At 42.5% G+C, this 22076-nt stretch overlaps 1 protein-coding gene across 2 annotated transcripts; it reads left to right on the top strand.

Moving 5' to 3' along the window:
* Positions 1 to 16063: 16063 nt before the first annotated feature.
* On the top strand, positions 16064 to 22022 carry LOC122035244 (AUGMIN subunit 8-like). Of its 2 annotated transcripts, XM_042594660.1 has the most exons (7): positions 16064 to 16332; positions 17384 to 18964; positions 19512 to 19631; positions 20165 to 20278; positions 20376 to 20465; positions 21137 to 21244; positions 21518 to 22022. In XM_042594660.1, the coding sequence occupies exons 2-7, from the start codon at positions 17387 to 17389 to the stop codon at positions 21656 to 21658; spliced, it is 2151 nt and encodes a 716-aa protein (XP_042450594.1). In that variant the 5' UTR covers positions 16064 to 16332; positions 17384 to 17386; the 3' UTR covers positions 21659 to 22022. The 2 variants fall into 2 exon arrangements, 1 of the variants encoding a protein (XP_042450594.1); XR_006126940.1 differs by lacking the exon at positions 21518 to 22022 and having other exon boundaries at positions 20165 to 20246.
* Positions 22023 to 22076: the final 54 nt, after the last annotated feature.

Here is a 22076-nt window from a genome sequence, read left to right as displayed (position 1 = left end):
AGAAGCTTCTATAAATATTTTAGGCCGACGATGTTAAAAAATATACTTTTCTTAGTTGTTTTTACTAGGACAAGTATAATATTAAAATAAAATAATTTTTTGCATAGAGAAGTCCGTTACAGTAGTTTGTTGCTCGAATTCTCTAGCCTCACTATTGTATGGGTCTGACGATCCAAATAATTAATTCTTAGTTTATAAGGGTGACACTAGAAAATCCAAACAATTCAGATTTTCAAATACCCAAATAATTTATATATTATTATATTACACACTATTTTATTAAAAATCTCTCCTCTTTACTAACTAACTTTGGTGAAGCCTAAAATGTATTTACGTTAATGTCCTTTTTTCTATTTACACTAAAAATAATTTCAAGGCTTATTAGTAATTCCACAAGCGAAACAATTTATTAATTTTCTCTGATTGCTTTATATAAAAAAAAAATATAGTTCTCTTTAGTCCCACATCTTAGAATTGACAATACTATAATCAAAGAAGCTTCTATAAATATTTTAGGCCGACGATGTTAAAAAATATACTTTTCTTAGTTGTTTTTACTAGGACAAGTATAATATTAAAATAAAATAATTTTTTGCATAGAGAAGTCCGTTACAGTAGTTTGTTGCTCGAATTCTCTAGCCTCACTATTGTATGGGTCTGACGATCCAAATAATTAATTCTTAGTTTATAAGGGTGACACTAGAAAATCCAAACAATTTAGATTTTCAAATACCCAAATAATTTATATATTATTATATTACACACGCAACGCGTGTGCACGATCACACTAGTGTTAATAAGATATTGATGTTGGGACACTTCGGAACTAGAGGGGAGGAGGGGGTGAATAGCTTCTCATGCTTTGTCGATGATGATATGCAGCGGATAAACTCGATGCAAAACTCCCCAATGCTAACAAGCTGGATTTACTTGGTATCCACATCAAGCAGAGGTGCCTAATCAAAGGATCCGACCCTCATGCACACTCTTCACTATGAAACACTCATTCTCGGAAACAATCTGGAGGCAGAGAAGTCTCGTACAAGCTCACACACAAAGAAATACAAGAAGAGGAAAATACAAGCTAATACAAAATGTAATCTTATAAGATTACAATCATGAAACTCTAAGAGATTAAGCCATAAGAGGCTGCTGAAGGGTTCTTAATCGATTAGCCGAGTCGATTAAGAGCCTTTCTATTCGCGCAAGAACAAACCATAAGAGATTAAACTTCCTTGCTTAATCGCTTACCGCAGCTTCTATTTCACACAAAAGACTTCTTAAGCGATTGCCCTAATCGCTTAAGCTATGCCTAATCGATTAGCCTAATCGATCAGGAACCTCTCTGTGCACTCGTAAAAATGAGCTTAAGCGATTAGGGAAGATATGCCTAATCGATTAGCCTAATCGATCAGGAACCTCTCTGTGCACTCGTAAAAATGAGTTTAAGCGATTACCCTAATCGCTTAAGCTATGGTAATCGATTAGCCCAATCGATATCAACCCCTAACTTCCAAAACAAAGTCCAGGGTTCCCTTACCCAATATCCAATCAATTGTGACCTGTTGAGACTTCTTATTGCCTAGTATCTGGTCAACCTTAACTTGCTAGGACTTCTTAACCAAGCGTCCGGTCAATTCTTTAATCCACTTGGAGTTTTCTCCTTGTGCCAAGTATCCAGTCAATCCCTTGACCTACTTGGACTTCCAATCACCAAGTGTCCAGTCAACCATTGACCCACCTAGATTTTCACATGTCTGGCTTTACTTACCAGGACTTTCTCACTACTTAGCTTCACTCACTATGACTTTCATTTACCTTCACTCACTAGGACTTTCTACTTAGTTTCACTCACCAGGACTTCTCATTTGCCTAGCTTCACTCACTAGGGTTTTTCACCTGGCTTCACTCACCAGGACTTTTCACACTAAATGTCCGGTCAACACTGACTCACTTAGATTTTCTTCTTCTGCTAATCTTCCCGTTGGACTTGCCCTTGCCTAACTTCTAGTTAGGACTTTCCAATCAAGTATTCGGTCAACCTTAACCTAATTGGCTCTTCTTCACATCAAACTGGTCAAACCTTGACTAATCTTCTCATAATGGACAATTGCACCTGTAATCTCCATATATTTCAAACATCAAGACTCAAGCTTAGTCAAATTGGTCAACCTTGACATAGAAAATTTGCACCAACAGTTGAGCAAGTTAAGATTGACTGGATACTTGACGATGTTAAAAGTCCAACAGATAGTTGGCACAAGAAGAGTCGAGTAAGTCAAGGTTAACCAGATACTTGATGATAACAAAATCAAGTAGGTTAAGGCTGACCAAATACTTGACGATGTCAAAAGTCCAATAGAGAATTGAAGTCAAATAGGTCATGATTGACCAGATACTTGATGATGTTAGAAGTCTAATAGGAAATTGGCATGAGAAGTCATGTAGGTTAAGGTTCATCGGATACTTGATGATTACAGAAGTATAATAGATTGGTAAGATAAATCCAACTAGATCATGATTGACTAGACATTTGGTGATCGGAAGACTAATATGAAGTTGACACAAAGATGAGAAGTCTAAGTGGATCACAGTTAACCGAACACTTGATGATTGGAAGTCCAATAGGGAATGAACATAAGAAGAAGAAAGTTCAAGTGAATCATACCGGATCGGACACTTGGTTATTGAAAGTCCAAAAAATAGTTGGTAAAAGAAAAACCCAAGTGGATCATGGTTAACTAGATATTGGCGGTTGAAACTCGAAAGTCCAATAGGGAGTTGACATGAGGTGTGAAGATCTGGCAGAAGAGGTTGATCAGATACTAGGCAACAATAAACTTCTGACAGAGTAAACTTCTGAAAATTATAACTTTTGACTCAGATATCGAAATGAGACAATTATTTGTGAGAAACAGAGCTCATTTAGAGACTATATTGTTACTACTTGCTAATTAATTGAAGCTCATTTTAGGCGAACATAATGCTTCAAAATCGATTGGTGCAATTGATTGGAAGCTATCAATCGATTGGTGCAATCAATTAACAACATAAAATAGTCATTTTATAGGTTTAAACAGTAGAAATTGACAAGACAATCGATTGGTGAGCAAGGCTAACCGATTCGTAGGCAAAAATCTGCCCAAATAGCAACTGTATAAGTAGGGTTTTGTTTGGAGAAGAAGTCACTAATTCTTAGGGGGGTTTTGGAGCAAAGTGTTGTTACATTTTTGAACTAACAAGAGGCATTCTCAAGGAGCAATAAGCATCCAAAGCAAAGCTCAATTGTGTAAACATGTTTGTCTTTGTATTTGCTTGTGTTTGTTGTAAGAATAGATTGTAAGAGGCTTTTCCGCTTCCGAAAGTTATTTGAAAAGGAAAAGTTCATAGTGTAGGGAAATCATTGGAGTAGGGCCTTGGACTAGTCGCCTAAGAGGCGGATTATTAGAGTGTATACTAAAAGCCTAGCTTTTGTATAAACATTTAGAAATAAAGAATCACAATGGTCAAATATCTACATTTATTTGTTCAATTAATTTATATAGAAGACAACATGGTGTGTGGTGTCACACACAGAAGATCATGTTGTCGGTTCTTTATAAATTATAAACAGTTACTCACGACTAAAATGGAAAGGAACAAACCGTTGAAGTAGTCGTAGTGTAATGAAGTATTAGTTTATCTTAACTAATAAATTACACTGATACACTCCAAGGGTATTGAGTAGGACCATTTTAGGTAAGTTCTTTTTGTACTGACTTTATAAAAGAACAAGACCTTAATTATTATGGAAGTGTGTGCTCTTAATCCCAATATAATAACAAACACATATATTTAGTATTTATTTCTTTGACTTATCAATGGGTGAGATTTAGCTCGATAAATCAATAAGCCCGATAAGTTGGGAAATGATATTACTTATAGTGTGTGTTGTTGATTATAAAAGGAAACTGTGTCCTTGTAATCTAGGTTGAGAATGACCCCAAGAGGAGCTCATAAGGATTGTCATGTTAAACCCTGCAGGTGGACTTAGTCCGACATGACGATAAAGTTGAGTGGTACTACTCTTGGACTAAGATATTAATTAAGTGAGTTGTGAGTAACTCATTTAATTAGTGGGCATTCATTATCTTAAACACAGGGAGACTAACACACTCATAATAAGAAGGAGCCCAAAATGTAATTTGGGATTGGTGCGGTAGTTCAATAATAGTTCTTTAGTGGAATGAATTATTATTGATGAAATTAAGTTATGTGTTCGGGGCGAACACGGGATGCTTAATTTCATCGGGAGACCAAAACCAATTCTTCCTCTCGGTCCCTATCGTAGCCTCTTAATTATAGAGTATTATACCCACCTATACCCACCTTCTTACTCATCCTATAGGGGTCGGCTAAGCTAGCTTGGAGTCCAAGCTAGGGTCGGCCAAAGGTATGGTTCATGGGTTCATGAGGTGGCCGGCCCTAGCTTGAACCCAAGCTTAGGTGGCCAACCTTATTAAAATAAAAAGGAATTTTAATTTTTTAAAATTTTTCTTATGTGGATTCCATGGTTTTAAAAGAGAGTTTAAAATTTAAATCTTTCCTTTTATAGCTTTCTACAAAAGATTAAGAAAAGATTTGAAATCTTTCCTTATTTATAGATTGAAAGGTAGATTTTAATTTTAAGAAAACTTTCCCTTTTTAACCATGTTTATGATTTAAAAGAGAGTTTAAAAATTAAATATTCTCTTTTATTAGTTTCTACAAAAGATTAAGAAAAGATTTGATATCTTTCCTTATTTGTAGATTGAAAGGAGATTTTAATTTTTAGAGATAATTTTTCTTTTTGAAAATCATCCACATGTTTAAAAGAAAGATTTTAATTTATAAAATTTCCTTTTTATAAACCACCATGAAGGGAAAAATTATTAGAGAAATTTTTTATAAATTTCCGGAGACAAATTAGTAAGTTTTAATTATTATTATAATTAAAACTCTCCTTGTTTATAGCTTATAGATGTGGTCGGCCATGTAATGTGAGAAGAGGAAATTATTTTTAATTAAATAAATTTTCCTTTTCATGGAAAAAGAATTAAGGAAGTTTTTATTTAAATTTCCTTATTTGTCAAGACCAAGGATTATAAAAGAGTGGGTAGAGGTGCCTTCATGGCTAACGACTCTATTCTTTTTCTTGCTCCCTCTCTTCCTTGGTGGTGTCGCCGGCCCCCTCTTTTTCTCTCCTCTCCTTATTGTGGCCGAAACTTCTTCATTGATGGAGTTCTCTTGGTGGCCGGATCAAGCAAGGAGAAGAAGGAGAGAAAGGAAGCCTAGTCTCTAGCATCCCTTGGAGCATTGGTGGTGGCCGAACCTATCCATCAAGAAGGACTCTTGGTGGCCGAAACCTAGAAGGAAGAAGAAGGTGATTGGTGGTTCTCATCTTGGAAGATCGTTGCCCACACAACGTCCGAGGTTAGAAGAGGAATACGGTAGAAGATCAAGATGTCATTAAAGTTCACAAAGAAAGGTATTACTAGTATTTATTTTCCGCATCATGCTAGTTTATTTTTCTTTGTATGAATTCCAAACACAAGAGGCATTAGATCTAGTTTTTCGAATTTATTTTTCGAGTTTGTGTTTTCTTTGTTTTTCGAATTTGTGATTCGATTGTTCTTTTTGGTTAACCTAGAGTTATTTAAGGAAATTAAATATTAGTTTTCCTTAAAAGGCTTTGTCTAGGCGGTGGTGGTTGCTCCCATATCCAAGAAGGTCATGTGCCTTGCCATGCAGTCCTGGAAGCCAATTTTGAAAATTAATATTTAATGGAATTAATAACATAAGTGGATTTGGATCAATAGTGTTAAGTTCCGCTTGCGATCCAAATCTAAACCATTAAGAACAGATAAGTTAAATTTGGAATCAATGATGTTAAGTTCCATCTGCGATTCCTAATTTAACTTCTAAAGAACACAATAGGTTATTTAATGAAAGGTTCGACACTTGTACAAAATTTTTGTACAGTGGAACCGATACGATTTTCCTAGGACTAACCAACAATTGGTATCAGAGCTAGGGTTTGCCTCTGTGTGTTTAGAATTTAAATAGGTTATGAACATGTCATACATAATTTAGGCAGGATAATAGTAGGATGTGCTAACTTTTTGGTTGCAGACTCCAACTATTACGGCTTATAGATGTTGTGTGTGATTGGACCCTTAGACATGTCAAGGGCATTATTATATGTGTGCATGATTGTATGTAACTAATACAGCAGGAGCTGTATTAGCCCTAGGATTTTAGAATTTTATTTTCGATCTAGATTTCATGTACATTTCCTCGTGGAATATAGGATCGACATATATAAAATTCTATTTTTGTCGCGGATCGGATGCTTGCGAGGCGTGGTACTTTTGAAGCACCAGAGGTGCAGTGGAATAAGAAGCAAGATGGATGTGACGTCTCGACCCGATGGCGGTGGCTAAAGATGGTAGCAGCTAGGGTTGGAGCATACCTAAGATAGTGATGGAAAAGGCCATAATAGTTGGAAAATTAATTTCTAAATTTATTACTTTTATTTACTGTGATGTTTATGTGCATGTGATGTATGCTAGCATTGGTTAAAATCCTCATTTTTAAATAACTAAGTGGGAGAGGGATTTTAATAAATTTCACGGTCTCCATTACAGGTTTGTAAGTAATGCAACAAGCTTGCATAGGTTAACCGACATACGGCACACAGGCCGACATACGGCACACAGGCCGGACAATACCAATAACTCAACGGCCCGATGGCCGGAACACAACACAACAAGCACAATACAAATCATGGAAGTCGTAGGTCAACCGAAGGTGGGGGTGGCAGCAGTGGCCGCCGGAGGCTGAGACAGCGATGGTAGCAGCCGATGGAGGCGACTGCGACAGCAACGAAGACCACCGGAAGCGACGTTGCCCGCTGGAGTCGGCTACTGGATGTGGTCGCTGGAGGTGGCCGCCGGAGGTTGTGGCGACGATGACAACAGCCGATAGAGGCGGCTGCGACAGTGGCGACGACCGCTGGTAGCGGAGGCGACCTCTTGGGCGGCGTCGACGACGCGCGACGCCAGCGGCAGCGGCGAAAGGTATCGAGGTCGTAGGAAGGAGGAGGTGGCCCCGAAGATGGTCGTCGTCGGCGGATCTGTCTAGCGGCCACGGCAGAGGACCAAGGAGGAGCCGGAACCCCTTGTTGTGTTGGCTGAGGCGGAACATAGCCCGAAGCAGCCCTCCTCCTGATGTTGGCGGCACCCGCACGAAGAAGTCGGAGGAGAGGAGGTAGAGAAGGAGAGTGGTCGGTCGCCGGTGGCTGATCGCCGACGCCAGTGTCGGCAAGGAGTTTGAGAGGAAGCCAGTCCCTTTCTTCGTGGCGGCTCAAAGCACCGAACCCCCCCCCCCCCCTTCGGTACGATGAACAGTGCACCCTTAAAACAAGAACCCTGCTCCAGCCAAATGACCAAACTACCCTCCTTCTTCCTCTTTATTCCCTCTCTGCCCTCAAGCAATATCTGTATCACAAGCCTCCCCTTCAAGTCTAGTCGAAGGAGGCGCAAGTCCGACTGACTGGACAGTCTATCGCAAAGGGTTGAACCGCTCTCGATATCAAAGTCAAATCACTGAACTCATCGTATAAGGGGACACGAGCGATTGCTGTCATAATAGCATCGCACGAGAGAGGGTGGTGATGCTGAGCGAACTATGCAAAAATAGTACCGAGTCAGATAACCGGCCAAGTGCCTAGCGAGCGGCGCAGCATCAAGCGAGCGGCGCAGCATCAAGCGAGCGACGAGTAACATGATAGTCGCCGAGCGACATGCGTGGTGCCGAGTAGACCGAGCGAATGGGCGATGCCGAGCGCGCCCACGAAAGTGACAACCAGTCGATCATAAAATGCTAATCGGGCAAATGGGTGGGCGATGCCGAACGAGCGATCGAGGAAGTGACGACCAGTCGATCATAAGATGCTGACCCAATAATCGAGTAGTGCAGAGTGGGACAGTGCCAAGCGCACGACCACGAAGATGTCGACCGGGTGATCAGAAGGATGTCGATCGGGTGGATAGACGCCGGGTGAATAATGCTAAGCGCGCGATCGAAAAAGGGTCGGCCAGTCGATCGAAAGGATGGAAGTTGAGCCCCGAAAAACGTCGGCCGGATGACTGAAATGTGATCGGGCAATCTCGAAATATCGACATGGTGACCGTAAAATGCTGACCAGACGACCACAATGATGTCGAGCGAAGCAAGCACGTGGCTAGGTGGACAATCAGGCTAAGGATCAGGTTGCTATCAGAGTGTCATCCGAGCGACGAAAAATAATGCCGAGCGACTACCAAGTAAACTCTCGACCGAATGCCAAGTGAGCGCATAGGCAAATACTGAATGAGCGATGAAGCAGCGCTGGGCCGGAGTGGAGCCTGAAAACTTAGCGGGAGTATAGCCTGTGAAATCGAACGCGAATGGAGACGAAAAGTCGTGAACCGAACGGACGCATCGTGCGTGAACCGAACTGGAGTGTAGCCCGTGAATCGAAGGCGCATGAAAGTAAAAGTAGTGAGTCGAATGGGGGAAGTAGAATATCTGAAACTGGTCCGAGACCAGTGAAGAACGCTCGACCCCGAACGAGGGAGATAAATGCTCGTGAAGACTGCTCGACCCCGAACGCGGGAGATAGATGCTCGTGAAGAATGCTCAACCCCGAACGGGGGAGATAAACGCTCGCGAAGACTGCTCGACCCCGAACGGGGGAGATAGATGCTCGCCAAGACTACTCGACCCCGAACGGGGGAGATAGAATATCTGATAAGCTGGTCTGAGACCAGTGAAGACCACTCGACCTCGAACGGGAGAGATAGAATATATGAGGTGACAATCGCTCGACCCCGAACGGGGGAGATAGAATATCTGATAAGCTGATATGAGACCAATGAAGACCATGTTGGTGCAACCTTAGGTCAAGGTTAACCTGGTTGACCCGACTCGAGTTGACCTGACTCGAGTTGTATTTTGATGTTTGACGAGATTAGAAAAGTTGTATCTTGATGTTTGACAAGAATACAAACTTGGGAGATTGTGGGTGCAACCTTCGGTCAAGGTTGACCTAGTTGACCCGACTTGAGTTGATTTGATTCGGTAAAGTCCAAGTATGGAGACTTGGCACGGGAAAAGTCCAAGTATGGAGACTTGGCACGGAAAAGTCCAAGCAGTGAGCTTGGTACGGGGAAAAGTCCAAGTATGGAGACTTGGCACGGAAAAGTCCAAGTAGGGAGCTTGGCATGGGAAAAGTCCAAGTATGGAGACTTGGCACGGAAAAGTCCAAGCAGGGAGCTTGGCACGGGAGAAGTCCAAGTATGGAAGCTTGGCATGGGAAGTCGGAGAGGGCTCGGCAGCTCATTCTCCGGACTAGGTCAGAGAGGGCTCGGGAGCTCGTTCTCTGGACCGGACGTGGAAGTCGGAGAGGGCTCGGTAGCTCGTTCTCCAGACTAGGTCAGAGAGGGCTCGGGAGCTCATTCTCTGGACCGGACGAAGTCGGAGAGGACTCGGTAGCTCGTTCTCCGGACTAGGTCAGAGAGGGCTCGGGAGCTCGTTCTCTGGACCGGACGATGGAGTCGGAGAGGGCTCGGTAGCTCGTTCTCCGGACTAGGTCAGAGAGGGCTCGGTAGCTCGTTCTCAGGACCAGGTAGGATTTAGGGCTGGGAGCTCTAAACCTGGATCGGTCTGGTGACCGATCCAGTGATACGCTGGTTGACTGATCGGTCTGGTGACCGATCAGTAACCAAACAGTGTGTTTCTGTGAATTACCTGATCGGTCTGGTGACCGATCAGTAATCATACAGAAGCGAAGAAGATCGGGAGAAGAAAGAGGGGGATCGGTATGTGGACCGATCCACCTGAGTCCTGATCGGTCCACAGACCGATCAGAGAGTTGGGCAACTCTCTGTGAAGCGTGCTGATCGGTCTGGGGACCGATCAGAATAGGTCTTGATCGGTCGCAAGACCGATCAGAGAAGGTCTGGACCGATTAGGGTGGAGCCTGATCGGTCCAGCTCTAGCCATTGAGTCACAACGGCTAGATTTCTGCTGTGTCTTCTACCCTCTTCACAGGTTCGCAGGTTCAGGGATATAAAGGGGTCGAGTGCCTCTACAGTAGAGTGACTGCCTCTCTTTTCTTTCTGATCTTACTGCAATCAGAGCTTTACTGAGCTCTCATTTTCCTGAAGCTTCGTGGAAGCTTCCTTCGGCTGGTTCCTGCTGTTGTAGGTGTTTCGTGAAGTTGCTACTTCATCCAGTCGATGAGAAGGCAAGCTGTGTTTTTACATTCTTACTGCCTTTGTATTGTGCTGTATCTTTGTACTCCTATCTTGCTGTTGCAAGAAGTTTGTGGCGAGGTTTCTCCACCCAGAAGGAGTTTCTATTAGCCGGTTTTCCGGGGTCTCATCCACCGACGGATTGATAGGCTTCGTCCACCTTACGGACACACCGAGGAGTAGGAGTATCATCTCCGGACCTCGTTACATCATCGTGTTTGAGGTTTGATCTTCTCCACTTTCGTTTCTACATTGTATTTCCGCTGCGCTAACCTAAATTGTAGGAAGAAACGATAATTTGAGGTCGGCTATTCACACCCCCCTCTCTAGCCGCTATCCGAAGGTCCTAACAGACCACTCGACCCCGAACGGGGGAGATAGAATATATGAGGTGACAATCGCTCGACCCCGAACGGGGGAGATAGAATATCTGATAAGCTGGTCTGAGACCAGTGAAGACCACTCGACCCCGAACGGGGAAGATAGAATATATGAGGTGACAATCGCTCGACTGTCTTCAAGCCGAAGTTTTTATAGTCGCCGGTTCGACTCTAGAGTTTAACGTCGTCGCTCGACGGTCTTCAAGCCAAAGTTTTTATAGTCGCCGGTTCGACTCTAGAGTTTAACGTCGCCGCTCGACGGCCTTCAAGCCGGGGTTTTTATAGTCGTCGGTTCGACTCTAGAGTTTAACGTCGCCGCTCGACAGTCTTCAAGCCGGGTTTTATAGTCGCCGGTTCGACTCTAGAGTTTAACGTCGCCGCTCGACGGCTCTCAAGCCGGGGTTTTATAGTCGTCGGTTCGACTCTAGAGTTTAACGTCACCGCTCGACGGTCCTCAAGCCGGGATTTTATAGTCTCCGGTTCGAGTCTAGAGTTTAACGTCACCGCTCGACGGTCTTCAAGCCAGGATTTTTATAGTCGCCGGTTCGACTCTAGAGTTTAACGTTGCCGCTCGACGGTCTTCAAGCCGAGGTTTTTATAGTCGCCGGTTCGACTCTAGAAATTAACGTCGCCACTCGACGGTCTTTAAGCCGGGGTTTTTATAGTCGCCGGTTCGACTCTAGAGTTTAACGTCCCCGCTCGACGGTCTTCAGACATAGCTCACACCCGGCCGATCGGCACCGGGTCTTCGGCATCGAGCCCTTGGCTCGGATAATATACGCCCGACCGATGAGCACGGGGTCTTCGACATCGAGCCCTTGGCTCGGATAATATAGCCCGGCCAATCGGCACGGGGTCTTCAGTATCGAGCCCTTGGCTCGGATAATATACGCCCGGCCAATCGGCACGGGGTCTTCGACATCGAGCCCTTGGTTCGGATAATATACGCCCGACCGATCGACACAGGGTCTTCGGCATCGAGCACGTGGCTCGGATAATATACGCCTGGCCGATCGGCACGGGGTCTTCAGCATCCAACCCTTGGCTCAGATAATATACTCCCGGCCGATCGACACGGGGTCTTCAGCATCCAACCTTTGGCTCGGATAATATACGCCCTGTCGATCGACACGGGGTTTTCGGCATCGAGCCCTTGGCTCGGATAATATACGCCTGGCCGATCGGCATAGGGTCTTCAACATCGAGCCCTTGGCTCGGATAATATACGCCCGGCCAATCGGCACGGGGTCCTCGCTCAAGAAACTATGATAAATATTATGACCGAAAGAGAATGTAACTGAAAAACTGACATGCCGACCAGCAAAGGATTTGACTTAATTTCTCGACTCCCGAATATCCGTGGAGTGAGGAGGATACGATATACTCGTCGCAACTCATCAAGGCCATGAGGATGACGAATCTTTCCGGGTCGTCCGTCTTCACGTTCCAGACCAGGTGCGTTCCCATAAACGGCGCTAATTTAATTCTGTCGGGAAGCTGAGAAGATGAACCTGCCGGAATGACGTGTCTGGAAGGTTGACCGCATCCCCATGACCCGGCTGATGAGTTGTCTCCTGTGTTGACCAAATCATCCGATGTCTTCTGGTCAACAACTCCTGCAACCAGTGACCGGGTTGCCCCGATCCCTGGTACCTCGATGCTCGAGGTGGGTCCCGCGAACATATAAGCATCCACATAATAACAGGATAATAAAATAAGTACAAAATGAATACAGCAACGTACCCTGGCCCGGGGGGGGGGGGGGGCGCCCTCGGATGGATGGATGAGCTGGTTTGCGGCGCTGATTGAGTCACCGCGGACGTGAGGAGTAGATAGACGTCCACCAGATGAGTAACTGACTCCTGCGGCTCCAAGCCGGACATGACATGGATATGTCAGACGACGAGCGGTCTAATCACAGCATTGGCTCGCAGGCCAGAATAGGGACACGAAAGTCGAAGTGCAATAGCGACACGATGGCCGAACACCCTCTCGGCTCGCAGGCCGACAGACGACACACAGGCTGGACAATACCAATAACTCAACGGCCCGATGGCCGGAACACAACACAACAAGCACAATACAAATCATGGAGGTCGTAGGTCAACCGATGGTGGGGGTGATAGCAGTGACCGCCGGAGGCTGAGACATCGATGGTAGCAGCCGATGGAGGCGGCTGCGACAGCGATGAAGACCACCAGAAGCGACGTCGCCCGTTGGAGTTAGCTACTGGATGTGGTCGCTGGAGGTGGCCGTCGAAGGCTGTGGCGGCGGTGACAGCAGCCGATAGAGGCGGCTGCGACAGCGGCGACGACCGCTGGTAGCGGAGGCGACCTCCTGGGTGGCGTCGACGACGCGCGGCGCCGGCGGCAACGGCGAAAGGTATCGAGGTCGTAGGAAGGAGGAGGTGGCCCCGAAGATGGTCGTCGCCGGCGGATCTGTATGGCAGCCACGGCGGAGGAGCAAGGAGGAGCCGGAACCCCTTGTTGTGTTGGCTGAGGCGGAACCTAGCCTGAAGCAGCCCTCCTCCTGACGTTGGCGGCGCCGACACGAAGAAGTCCTAGGAGAGGAGGTAGAGAAGGAGAGTGGCCGGTCGTCGGCGGCCGATCGCCGACGCCAGTGTCGGCAAGGAGTGTGAGAGGAAGCCACTCCTTTTCTACAGTGCGCCCTTAAAACAAGAACCTACTCCAGCCAAATGACCAAACTGCCCTCCTTCTTCCTCTTTATTCCCTCTATGCCCTCAAGCAATATCCGCATCAATTACAAATATTCGTTATTACAAAATAGTTGTTGTTTTTAAAAAATGTTTTGTTTCCACTTTTTTTAAAACACATATATTATTACAATCGACTTCCTTCTTCGTTATCCTTAGCCATTATTAACCATAATATCAAAGAGAATTAATTTGTGTAGTCCAAAAGTGTCTTAGTACGGCCCACTTTGTTAGGCCTGCCAACACAATTTTCTCACTCAACTGTTAAAGTTGGAAACTTGAAACTATATAACATATAGAATTGCATGGAGCCATAGTTTGACAATTATACAATTACAAATTCTATAACAAATTAAGTCTACGTTTGGAAAGGAAATAAGATTGTGGCATCCACGTCCATGCTAGCTCAACAGGTTTATTTTGTTTTCTAACCAAATTGAACCAAGTCAATTCCATTAGATTAATGTAAAATTCTAAGAACGTTTTAGAAGCATTTCCTACTACATACTCGCTAAAATGGTCCTTCTACAAGTTAATTAGCCATAAAGTTAGAGGAGTGCTAGAAAAAAAGTTGGCTAGCTAAGTTAGTCGTCAAGAGTTAAAAGATGCTATAATTAGCTTTGTGATAATAACAATCCAAACCCCACAATCAATTGTAAAGCCAGAAGTCGGTCCTTGTTCCTACCTTTATAGTTAGGGAGAATATGTTAGGTAGCCTCAAGCCTCACCCACAACACTTGCATCCGTGCTCCTTCGTACCGATTAATAGTTAAATTAATTGGCCAGCGAGTAGGGGAAGGTGACCAAGTGGTTGTTATCCACTACACCTATCTCCTCCTTTCATGCCCTCATTTGGTAATTTAATAGTTAATATTTTACCGGATTGATCATCTAAGATTTAATGTTATCATCTAATTAATCATTTGATAATCAACAACATTGATAATGAATTAGAGAATAAAGTGATAATAATTTAACTTTGTAATTTACTTATTACTTAATTAAAATATTTTTTATTGGTTTAATTGTTATAGATTCACATGTTACATATTCATTATATTAACATTTTTTTTATTACCACATACTTAGATTTATTTTAACATTAACAATCACATTTGATCATGTCTGAAAATCGATGAGATGGAAAGTTGAGGATGTGACACTCCTGCTGACCGTTTATAGACTCCGCTCAGACCTATGACACAGATTACATCAGTACCGAGTCAGGGAAGGGGTCTCCGGCATTGGTCCTATGACGCTTAAGTCAGTTATTGACGATAAAGTAAAAGGCGGAGCAAAATATACAGTAGTGAGAACAGTGTTTATCGTGTATTGCATACCTCCGTCGATGCTTGGACCCTCCTTTATATAAAGCTCATGTAGTATGTGTGCACGCTCTCCAAGGTGAGCACCCTTCCCAAACTTTCCCCTGAAAAGACTTGTCAGTAAAGTGTCTCTGACACAGTACCTTAACGGGTCGAGCATATCTATGAAGTGACAGTGGAAGTTTCCGCTGTACGATCTACTAGTTGTTCATGTCCGATGTCGGTGTCACTAACTCTCAAAAGGATATCGATAGATACCAGCGAGAGTATGTTGCTAGGCTGAGTGAGCTGGACGCTCGACCAGAGCTTCACTGTTCTTGTGTTTCGTCCGCTCGGTCGGGGCTCCACTGTGTTTGTGTCGCGTCCGCTTGGCTGGAATTCCACTGTGCTTGTGTTATGTCCGCTTGGCCGAAGTTCTGCTATGCACGTCGAGTCCCACATGCTTGGCCGAGCGGGGTAGCCGCTCGGCCGAGTCCCACTCTACCAATGCCGAGTCCCTCTTGCCTGGCCGAGCGGGGTAGTCGCTTGGCCGAAGTTCCGTTCTGCCAATATCGAGCCGGTCGCTTGACCCGACTGGGGCATGCTCGTCCGACCGGCTGATGTTATCTACGCATTAACCGTCTTAACTTTAACTTTTATCATGACAGCTATCCTCCGCAGAATGAAACTCCTCATCATCACATCAACATTGTTTACTCATTGAGCTTTATTCTGATTTTATATTAATTAAATAGAAAAATACATTTGCTCATTACTACGTCCAAACAAAAATTAACACACTATCAATATTATAATACACGTCCCTCTTGATTGTAATATTTGAATATTATAATATCCATACGTACATTAATATCAATATGGGTACCTTTAGACTTTAGTAGCAGGGTTTTTTATGAGCATCAACCTATGTCATGTTTTGGATGATGCTAGTCTCACTCCTAGTTAATTTTACAGTCAGTTATAAATTAATTTTGTATGTAATCTAAAAATTAACCGTGATTAAGACGAATATAATTATCTTTTAGCGCCTGCCCTCGAACTGACCTTAACCGCTGCCTGTGACGCCGTTCGACTCACATGCGACCATTATTGCCATGACAAAAGGCACCAAATCGTGGCCCCAGAATTTTAGCTCCAGAACGCTGGGACCGACGATGAAAATCAGGATGTAGTCGGATTTGATCGTTTTTTGAGTTCGACCCGTGAGTGCCTCGACGATGACAGCTGCTTCAACCCGATAATAATTTAATGTGGCAACACAATAAATTATTATCGGGTTAATAATTTAATGCATATAAATATCGAAGAGATAGAGGGAGTCGCGCTCTCCCTCTCGTAACCGAAAGGTCTCTCCTGTCGTTTCTCCTCTGGTTCGTCTTCTTCCCCGTTAGCCGTTCCGCGACGACGGAGGACGACGAAATCGGTCTTCTCATCTTATTCTCACGGGGCTTGTGTGATTCTTCGTTGATAATCATCGTCCGGTTTCGGTTTCCGCTATTGAATTCGAGGGATCCCGTTGGAGGGCGTCGTCCGGCGGCGATTAGGGTTAAGAGTCTGGAACGCGGGACCTTTATGCGATTCCACCTCATGCTTCACAGGTTGGTTGATTGATTTGTGCTCGAAAGTCAAAACCCTTCTGTTATGCACGTCGGAGAAGTTTTATCGCACTCACATTTCTGAATGCTTTCCTCTTTTTTTTTCCCCCCGTTCCGGTATAGTTCTTCCATGGCATTTTCTTGGCGTAGTCAATGCGTGTTGATTTTGTATATTTTAATTGTTGATTTCTTGGTTTTTCTAGGTAGAAGTTGAATTGTTCTTCGTTTACGACCTTGTCGATGTTGATTTGTCATATGCATGTAGGATCTAATTTGGTCGATGAAAAAAGGATGATTTAATTGCAGATGTAAACTTTTGATTTCGATTTGGTCTTGTGGTTTGTATTTTCACATATTTTGACTGGCGGCGGGGACCTCAAACTTTGCTTGATTAACCACAGAACCTTGTCATTTCCTCAATTTATGTTTAAGACCATTGCCAGTTTCCTAGGATCAGAAGTCACCGTATGTTTCCAGTTTTCTCTTACCGTTTATTACCTCTTTCCTACTATTTACCATCCTCCAAATGTTTTTGTCTGCGATGAAACCGAAACCCGACAGAACAAGAAACATACGCGAATATTAAATTTTAGTGCATGTATTAAAAAAATGCCCACAATGACACATGATCATTCATTGTTCGGCGAATTTTCTGTGCGTATTCCCACGTCTGTTGCTGGAATCTTCATTATTTCTTGTACCCGCTTTGTTCTCTTTATTGTGTTTGAATACTCACCATCTGTTCTTTAACAATTTCGAGTACCTTTTCTCTAATTTTCAATGTCATGAAGTTCTTAAGATGAAGTTGGTCCAGAAACTATCATACCCTTTCCATTCTTTAATTAAAGTGAGTTCTTATGTTGCACTATGCTTCTTCAGATTTTCTTCTTATCATCCTGCTGTAACAGAAATATTTCTGTTTTTTTTTTCTCCTTTTTAATTGCAATTTTTTGGTAGTGAAAATTTTCTTGGATCTATGAAATATTGTCATATTGTTTAAATAGATTATTTTTTATTATGAACTCATCAACGTGGCATCATCTAACGAGGTCAGTGAATGGATACAAGTAAAGTGAAGCCCCCCAAGGCTATGCCGCTGCAGAAGATTTATCAGACACAAGATAATCTCAGGCTGCCGTTGGTTCCTTCTGAGAAGAACAATGCAATCGCTGCTACTCGCAAGGTTCGGGAAGTTGCCTCTAGATACAAGGATAGGATTTCCTCTGCTCCAATCTCTAGGCCTAGTTCACCAAAACGATTCCCCTCTCCAAATGCCGTTTACACTTCCCTTGCATCTGAAGCATCACAGACTAAGAGGGCCCAATCTGCTGAAAGGAGGAGACCGGTGACCCCTACATCAAGGTTTTCGGCACCCTCATCTCCATCCAATCGTTCCACGCCCTCTTCGCCATCCTCGAGGCCTACAACTTCAATCCATGATATGGCCACAGGTGCTCATAATACTCCACGAAAAATACTTAACAACAAGGTGTCAGAGGGTTTGTGGCCTTCGACGAGGAATGTATCATCTTTCCAATCAGAGCCTCCTGCAGTTTCTGTAAGCAAAAGTGAAAAGTTTGTTGCAAATTCCTCAACAATGCCAAGTGTAGTGGCCGAGAGAAAGTTGACTCCTCTGAGAGGAAGGAGCACATCCATCCAGCCAATGGAGTCAAAACCACTTGAAAACTCAAATGCAAGGGTCATTGATCATCACCGGTGGCCTGCTATGCATGGTGGCAGGTTGTCTACAAATGTCTTTTCTATGATTGCGGATCCGAATGACAAAGTTAACAGGTCTCTTTCCTTGGTAGCTGCATTGCGTGTTGCTTCACCAAAGAAATCTGAGCCTTCTTCTGAGAGTGAAACAACAGCTCCTCAGCCTTCCTCAAATGAGGTATCTGAGGAACTATTCGATACTAAAGGTGGAAAAGTAAAGCAGGATGTCAAATCACCTAGACATTTTTCTTCAACACTTATCGAGAGATCAGCCTCTGTACCAAGGCCAATTAGAACTCGGTCATCACCCATCCCAGTTTTAAATTGCCCTACATCCCCAAGTAAGGTTTTGTCGACATCATCGATCACCAGGGGCATGACTAGTCCATCCAGGACCCGACCCTCAACTCCAATCTCACCATCCGATGATGTGACTAATAGAGCCTCATCTACCACTAGGGGCATTTCCAGTCCACACAGAATGCGGCCATTAACTCCAATCTCACAAGCTGGTACTTCAATTGGTAGGGCAATATCTTTGTCGGCATCTTCTAGCACTAAGGGTCTGACCAGTCCATCAAGGACGCGACCATCAACTCCATTTTCTCCATGTGGTAATGCAACCAGTAGATCAGGCAACATATCCTCATTTTTTTCAGCATCGTCTACCGTTAGGGGAATGACCAGTCCATCCAGGATACGACCATCAACTCCATTCTCGCCGTCTGACAATGTGACTAATAGAGCTGGTGGCATATCTTCTGTCCTTACCTATAGCGTCGATTCACAGAGAGAGAAGAATGCAAAACATCTAGAAGATGCTCATCAACTAAAGCTGCTGTATAATTCAAGCATACAGTGGCATTTTGTCAATGCCGAGGCAGAAAAGGCTCTGTCAGTTCAAAAAATCAGTGCAGAGGTAGTAGTTTTCTGCTGACAGTGTAGTTACTTAATTGCATGAACATTACTTGGAAGAAAGTGTAGGTTGTGTTTGCGATGTCTATGATACTTTTTTTTTTTTCCTTTTGACAGTAATCCCAGCAAATTTTGTCGTTCTTGAAATATAACTTAATTGGTTTTTCCACGTACTAAATGATGCATGATATATGTACTAATCTTATTTCTGATATATTCCACGTTTTATGGGATTTTGTATAAATACTATTAGACATTTAATGCAGAACTGCTGTTTCGTTTATTTGAATCTCTTGGTCCTCAACATAGGTAGCATCATCTCTGATATTCTCACACTACACTTAAATACAATTTCTTAGTAAATTTTCTGCTTCATAGTTCTGTGGTGATAATCATAGAGTACGTACTACTTGTGCTATATATCGTAATTTGATTCAATGGAGATTTTTCCGAAACCTGGCCATTTTATTCTTTTATTATATATTTTTACAGAAATGATATGCAATTAACTTTGGAAACATGATTTTATTTTACTTTTGATTGTGATGCAGAATGATCTTCTTAGTGTATGGGATAGTATCTCAGAGTTGCGTGATTCAGTTGCTATAAGAAGGACCCATGTCCAGCATCTGCAACTGAAGATGAAATTGGGTGCGATTTTGAAAGAGCAGGTAGATGTGATTCATTTAGTTCCTATCACTGATCCACTAATGATGTCTCATGTATATACGTTCCTCTATTTACATTTTTTCTCACTTCTTTTATCATTCTTGCATAAGATTTAAAGTGCCTTTTGGACAATAAGATCTTGAAGAATGTTGAACTTTCATCTAATTTTTTTTGTCGAGTAAAGGCATATACATGGAAATAAATTATAACGTATCTCATACATGGACAGCTGGACTTTTGATTGCTGACACTGTTTTAACTTGAATCCAAATATTAATATTTTGTCAATGCCGCTGAATCAGAATTTGCACTGTTATTTTTTTTTTAAGTAAAAGTAAAAGAACATGCATGGAACTAAATGATAGGTATCTTATGCATGGACACAGGGACTTCCGATTACTGGCCCTGTTTTAGCTTGAATCCAAATGATGATATTTTGTCAATGCTACTAAATCAGAAATTGTACATCCAATGAAATGTTATTACTCGCACTATTTTATTGCTTCATTGATGATTTTTTTGAACTGTTTTGTAGATTGCATACCTTGAGCATTATGTGACCTTGGAGAGAAAACATGCGAGTTCCTTATGCGGGACAATTGCGGCTGTGAAAACTGGTACATCACGCCTTCCTGTTACAGGAGCAAGGGTATTTGCATAGCAATGAATCACTAGCCATTTAATTTTTTTTGTGTAATTTCATTAAAATAAAATTTTTAGTTTTCTTTTGATTTTCTATGTTTCAGGCAAATATACTTGATGTGAAGAAAGCTATTACTTCAGCAGTTGATATTATGCAAGCAATGGCCTCCTCCATTTGTTACTTGCTACCTAAGGTGACTTGTTGACTAATTTTCACTTTATTTGCTTCTTCTTAATTTGACAAGTGAGGATTCTTAAGATATCTAATCATGCTTTTATTGATATTTTAGAATTGTACTTAATTTTTTTTTTTTGTAAAAGATAGCTATGAGAGTTCTTAAGCGCTCATATTGAGGTGAAGGTGGGTTTCCAACACAAGACCTTGCCAACAACTTCCTCTAAGATCCTTACCAACTGAGCTAGTTCGTACTCTCAAAGTAGAATATGCCACCTGTGCATAAACTTCTAGGAACTTTTTATAAACAGTTCGTATGGGTTAATTCTGCAATAGATAATATATCCCAACATGTTGATTGGATTCTAGTTCGTGTTTTTTTTTGCATCTTTTAAATATCCCGTGAAAAGTTATGAATTTCTTTAGAAAAGTATAAACACTTGTTTATGCCTGCATTGTTCACATGTGAAACGTTTCGATATCAAGTTATAATCGCAATTGAATTGACAAATTTAACATTTTGATTTGGTTGCAATAACTTAATTCTGGAGATCGTGAAATCATTTTCCTGGAACTTGATAGGGCTCCTGGTATCCTCAAGTTCACTTTGACCATGTGGATACAAGTTTTTTTTTCCCTTTTCTCTTTTTTAATTTGAAGATGAACTGAAGATTTGGATATGGTTATCAGGTCGAGGGCACAAAGACTCTAATTTCTAAGCTTTCAGCTATTGTAGCAGCGGACAAAATTTTCCTCGAGCAGTGCAGAGATTTACTAGGTTTAATAGCAGCAATGCAGGTCGGTTGGATAAATGGTTATGCTATAAGCACATTAGCAAAATCCTTTTCTCTTGCATCTGCATAAAACTTGACGGTATACTTCAGATATAGACATTTTTGTATATACAGTCTGAGCTCAGACTCAGCCCATACTGAGTTATTTGGCCGCTCATTTTCAGATGGCGGGGGGAAAAAATCTAAAATAATTTAATCCTTCATTTCTTTCAACGTCCAACTTATTGCAATTTTATTCTCCACTTATATATATTTCACCTTTTGCCACATGGTACAGATGGAGTCTTCCAGCCTAAGAGCACATTTGATACAACTTAGACAAGATTCCAGTCAATTACATGAGGCAACAACAGCAATTCCAAATTCGTCAGATGATGTGAGCTCGTTCTCCATGTGGACGACAACTTTGGGATTATAACATTACGTTTTAGGCCTGTTTCCAATTTTCTATCATTGGTTTCTTTCTTCTTTATTTATTTATTTATTTCTTCTTCCCCACTCTTTCTAAGGGCAAGCCATATTCTTTTTCAATGTAATTTGTCACTTTGACAAAAGTAAAAAAGTAGGATAGTACGGACCAAGGGTTGCACAAGTCTTGTAAACATCACGATCCTTGTGCATATAATACTAACAACTTGTTTTTATGGCTCATTAGATATGCTGGGGCATTAGTCTCTGTTCGTGTCCTTGATCTGTGATTAATACCAACCTTTTTGAGTTGTTACGAGATTGTACTGCACCTGTTTTAATCTTCTATGTAGCTTTCCTGTGAGTTGTTACAAGATTATAATTCGAAGAATCATCAATTGACAATCTATAAATGCGAAACACAATCT

The sequence above is a fragment of the Zingiber officinale genome, chromosome 11B (genome assembly GCF_018446385.1).
Source record: "Zingiber officinale cultivar Zhangliang chromosome 11B, Zo_v1.1, whole genome shotgun sequence".
In the NCBI taxonomy this organism is placed as follows: Eukaryota; Viridiplantae; Streptophyta; class Magnoliopsida; order Zingiberales; family Zingiberaceae; genus Zingiber; species Zingiber officinale.
Note: the sequence above shows the minus strand (reverse complement) of the source record. Positions and strands in the feature narration are given on the sequence as shown.

Bases quoted from the DNA above. Each gene is read 5' to 3' on its own strand.
- LOC122035244 (XM_042594660.1), top strand. From the start codon at position 17,387: ATGGATACAAGTAAAGTGAAGCCCCCCAAGGCTATGCCGCTGCAGAAG. The intron at 20,279-20,375 runs GTATTTGCATAG...TCTATGTTTCAG, and splicing joins TTCCTGTTACAGGAGCAAGG to GCAAATATACTTGATGTGAA. The intron at 20,466-21,136 runs GTGACTTGTTGA...TATGGTTATCAG, and splicing joins TTTGTTACTTGCTACCTAAG to GTCGAGGGCACAAAGACTCT.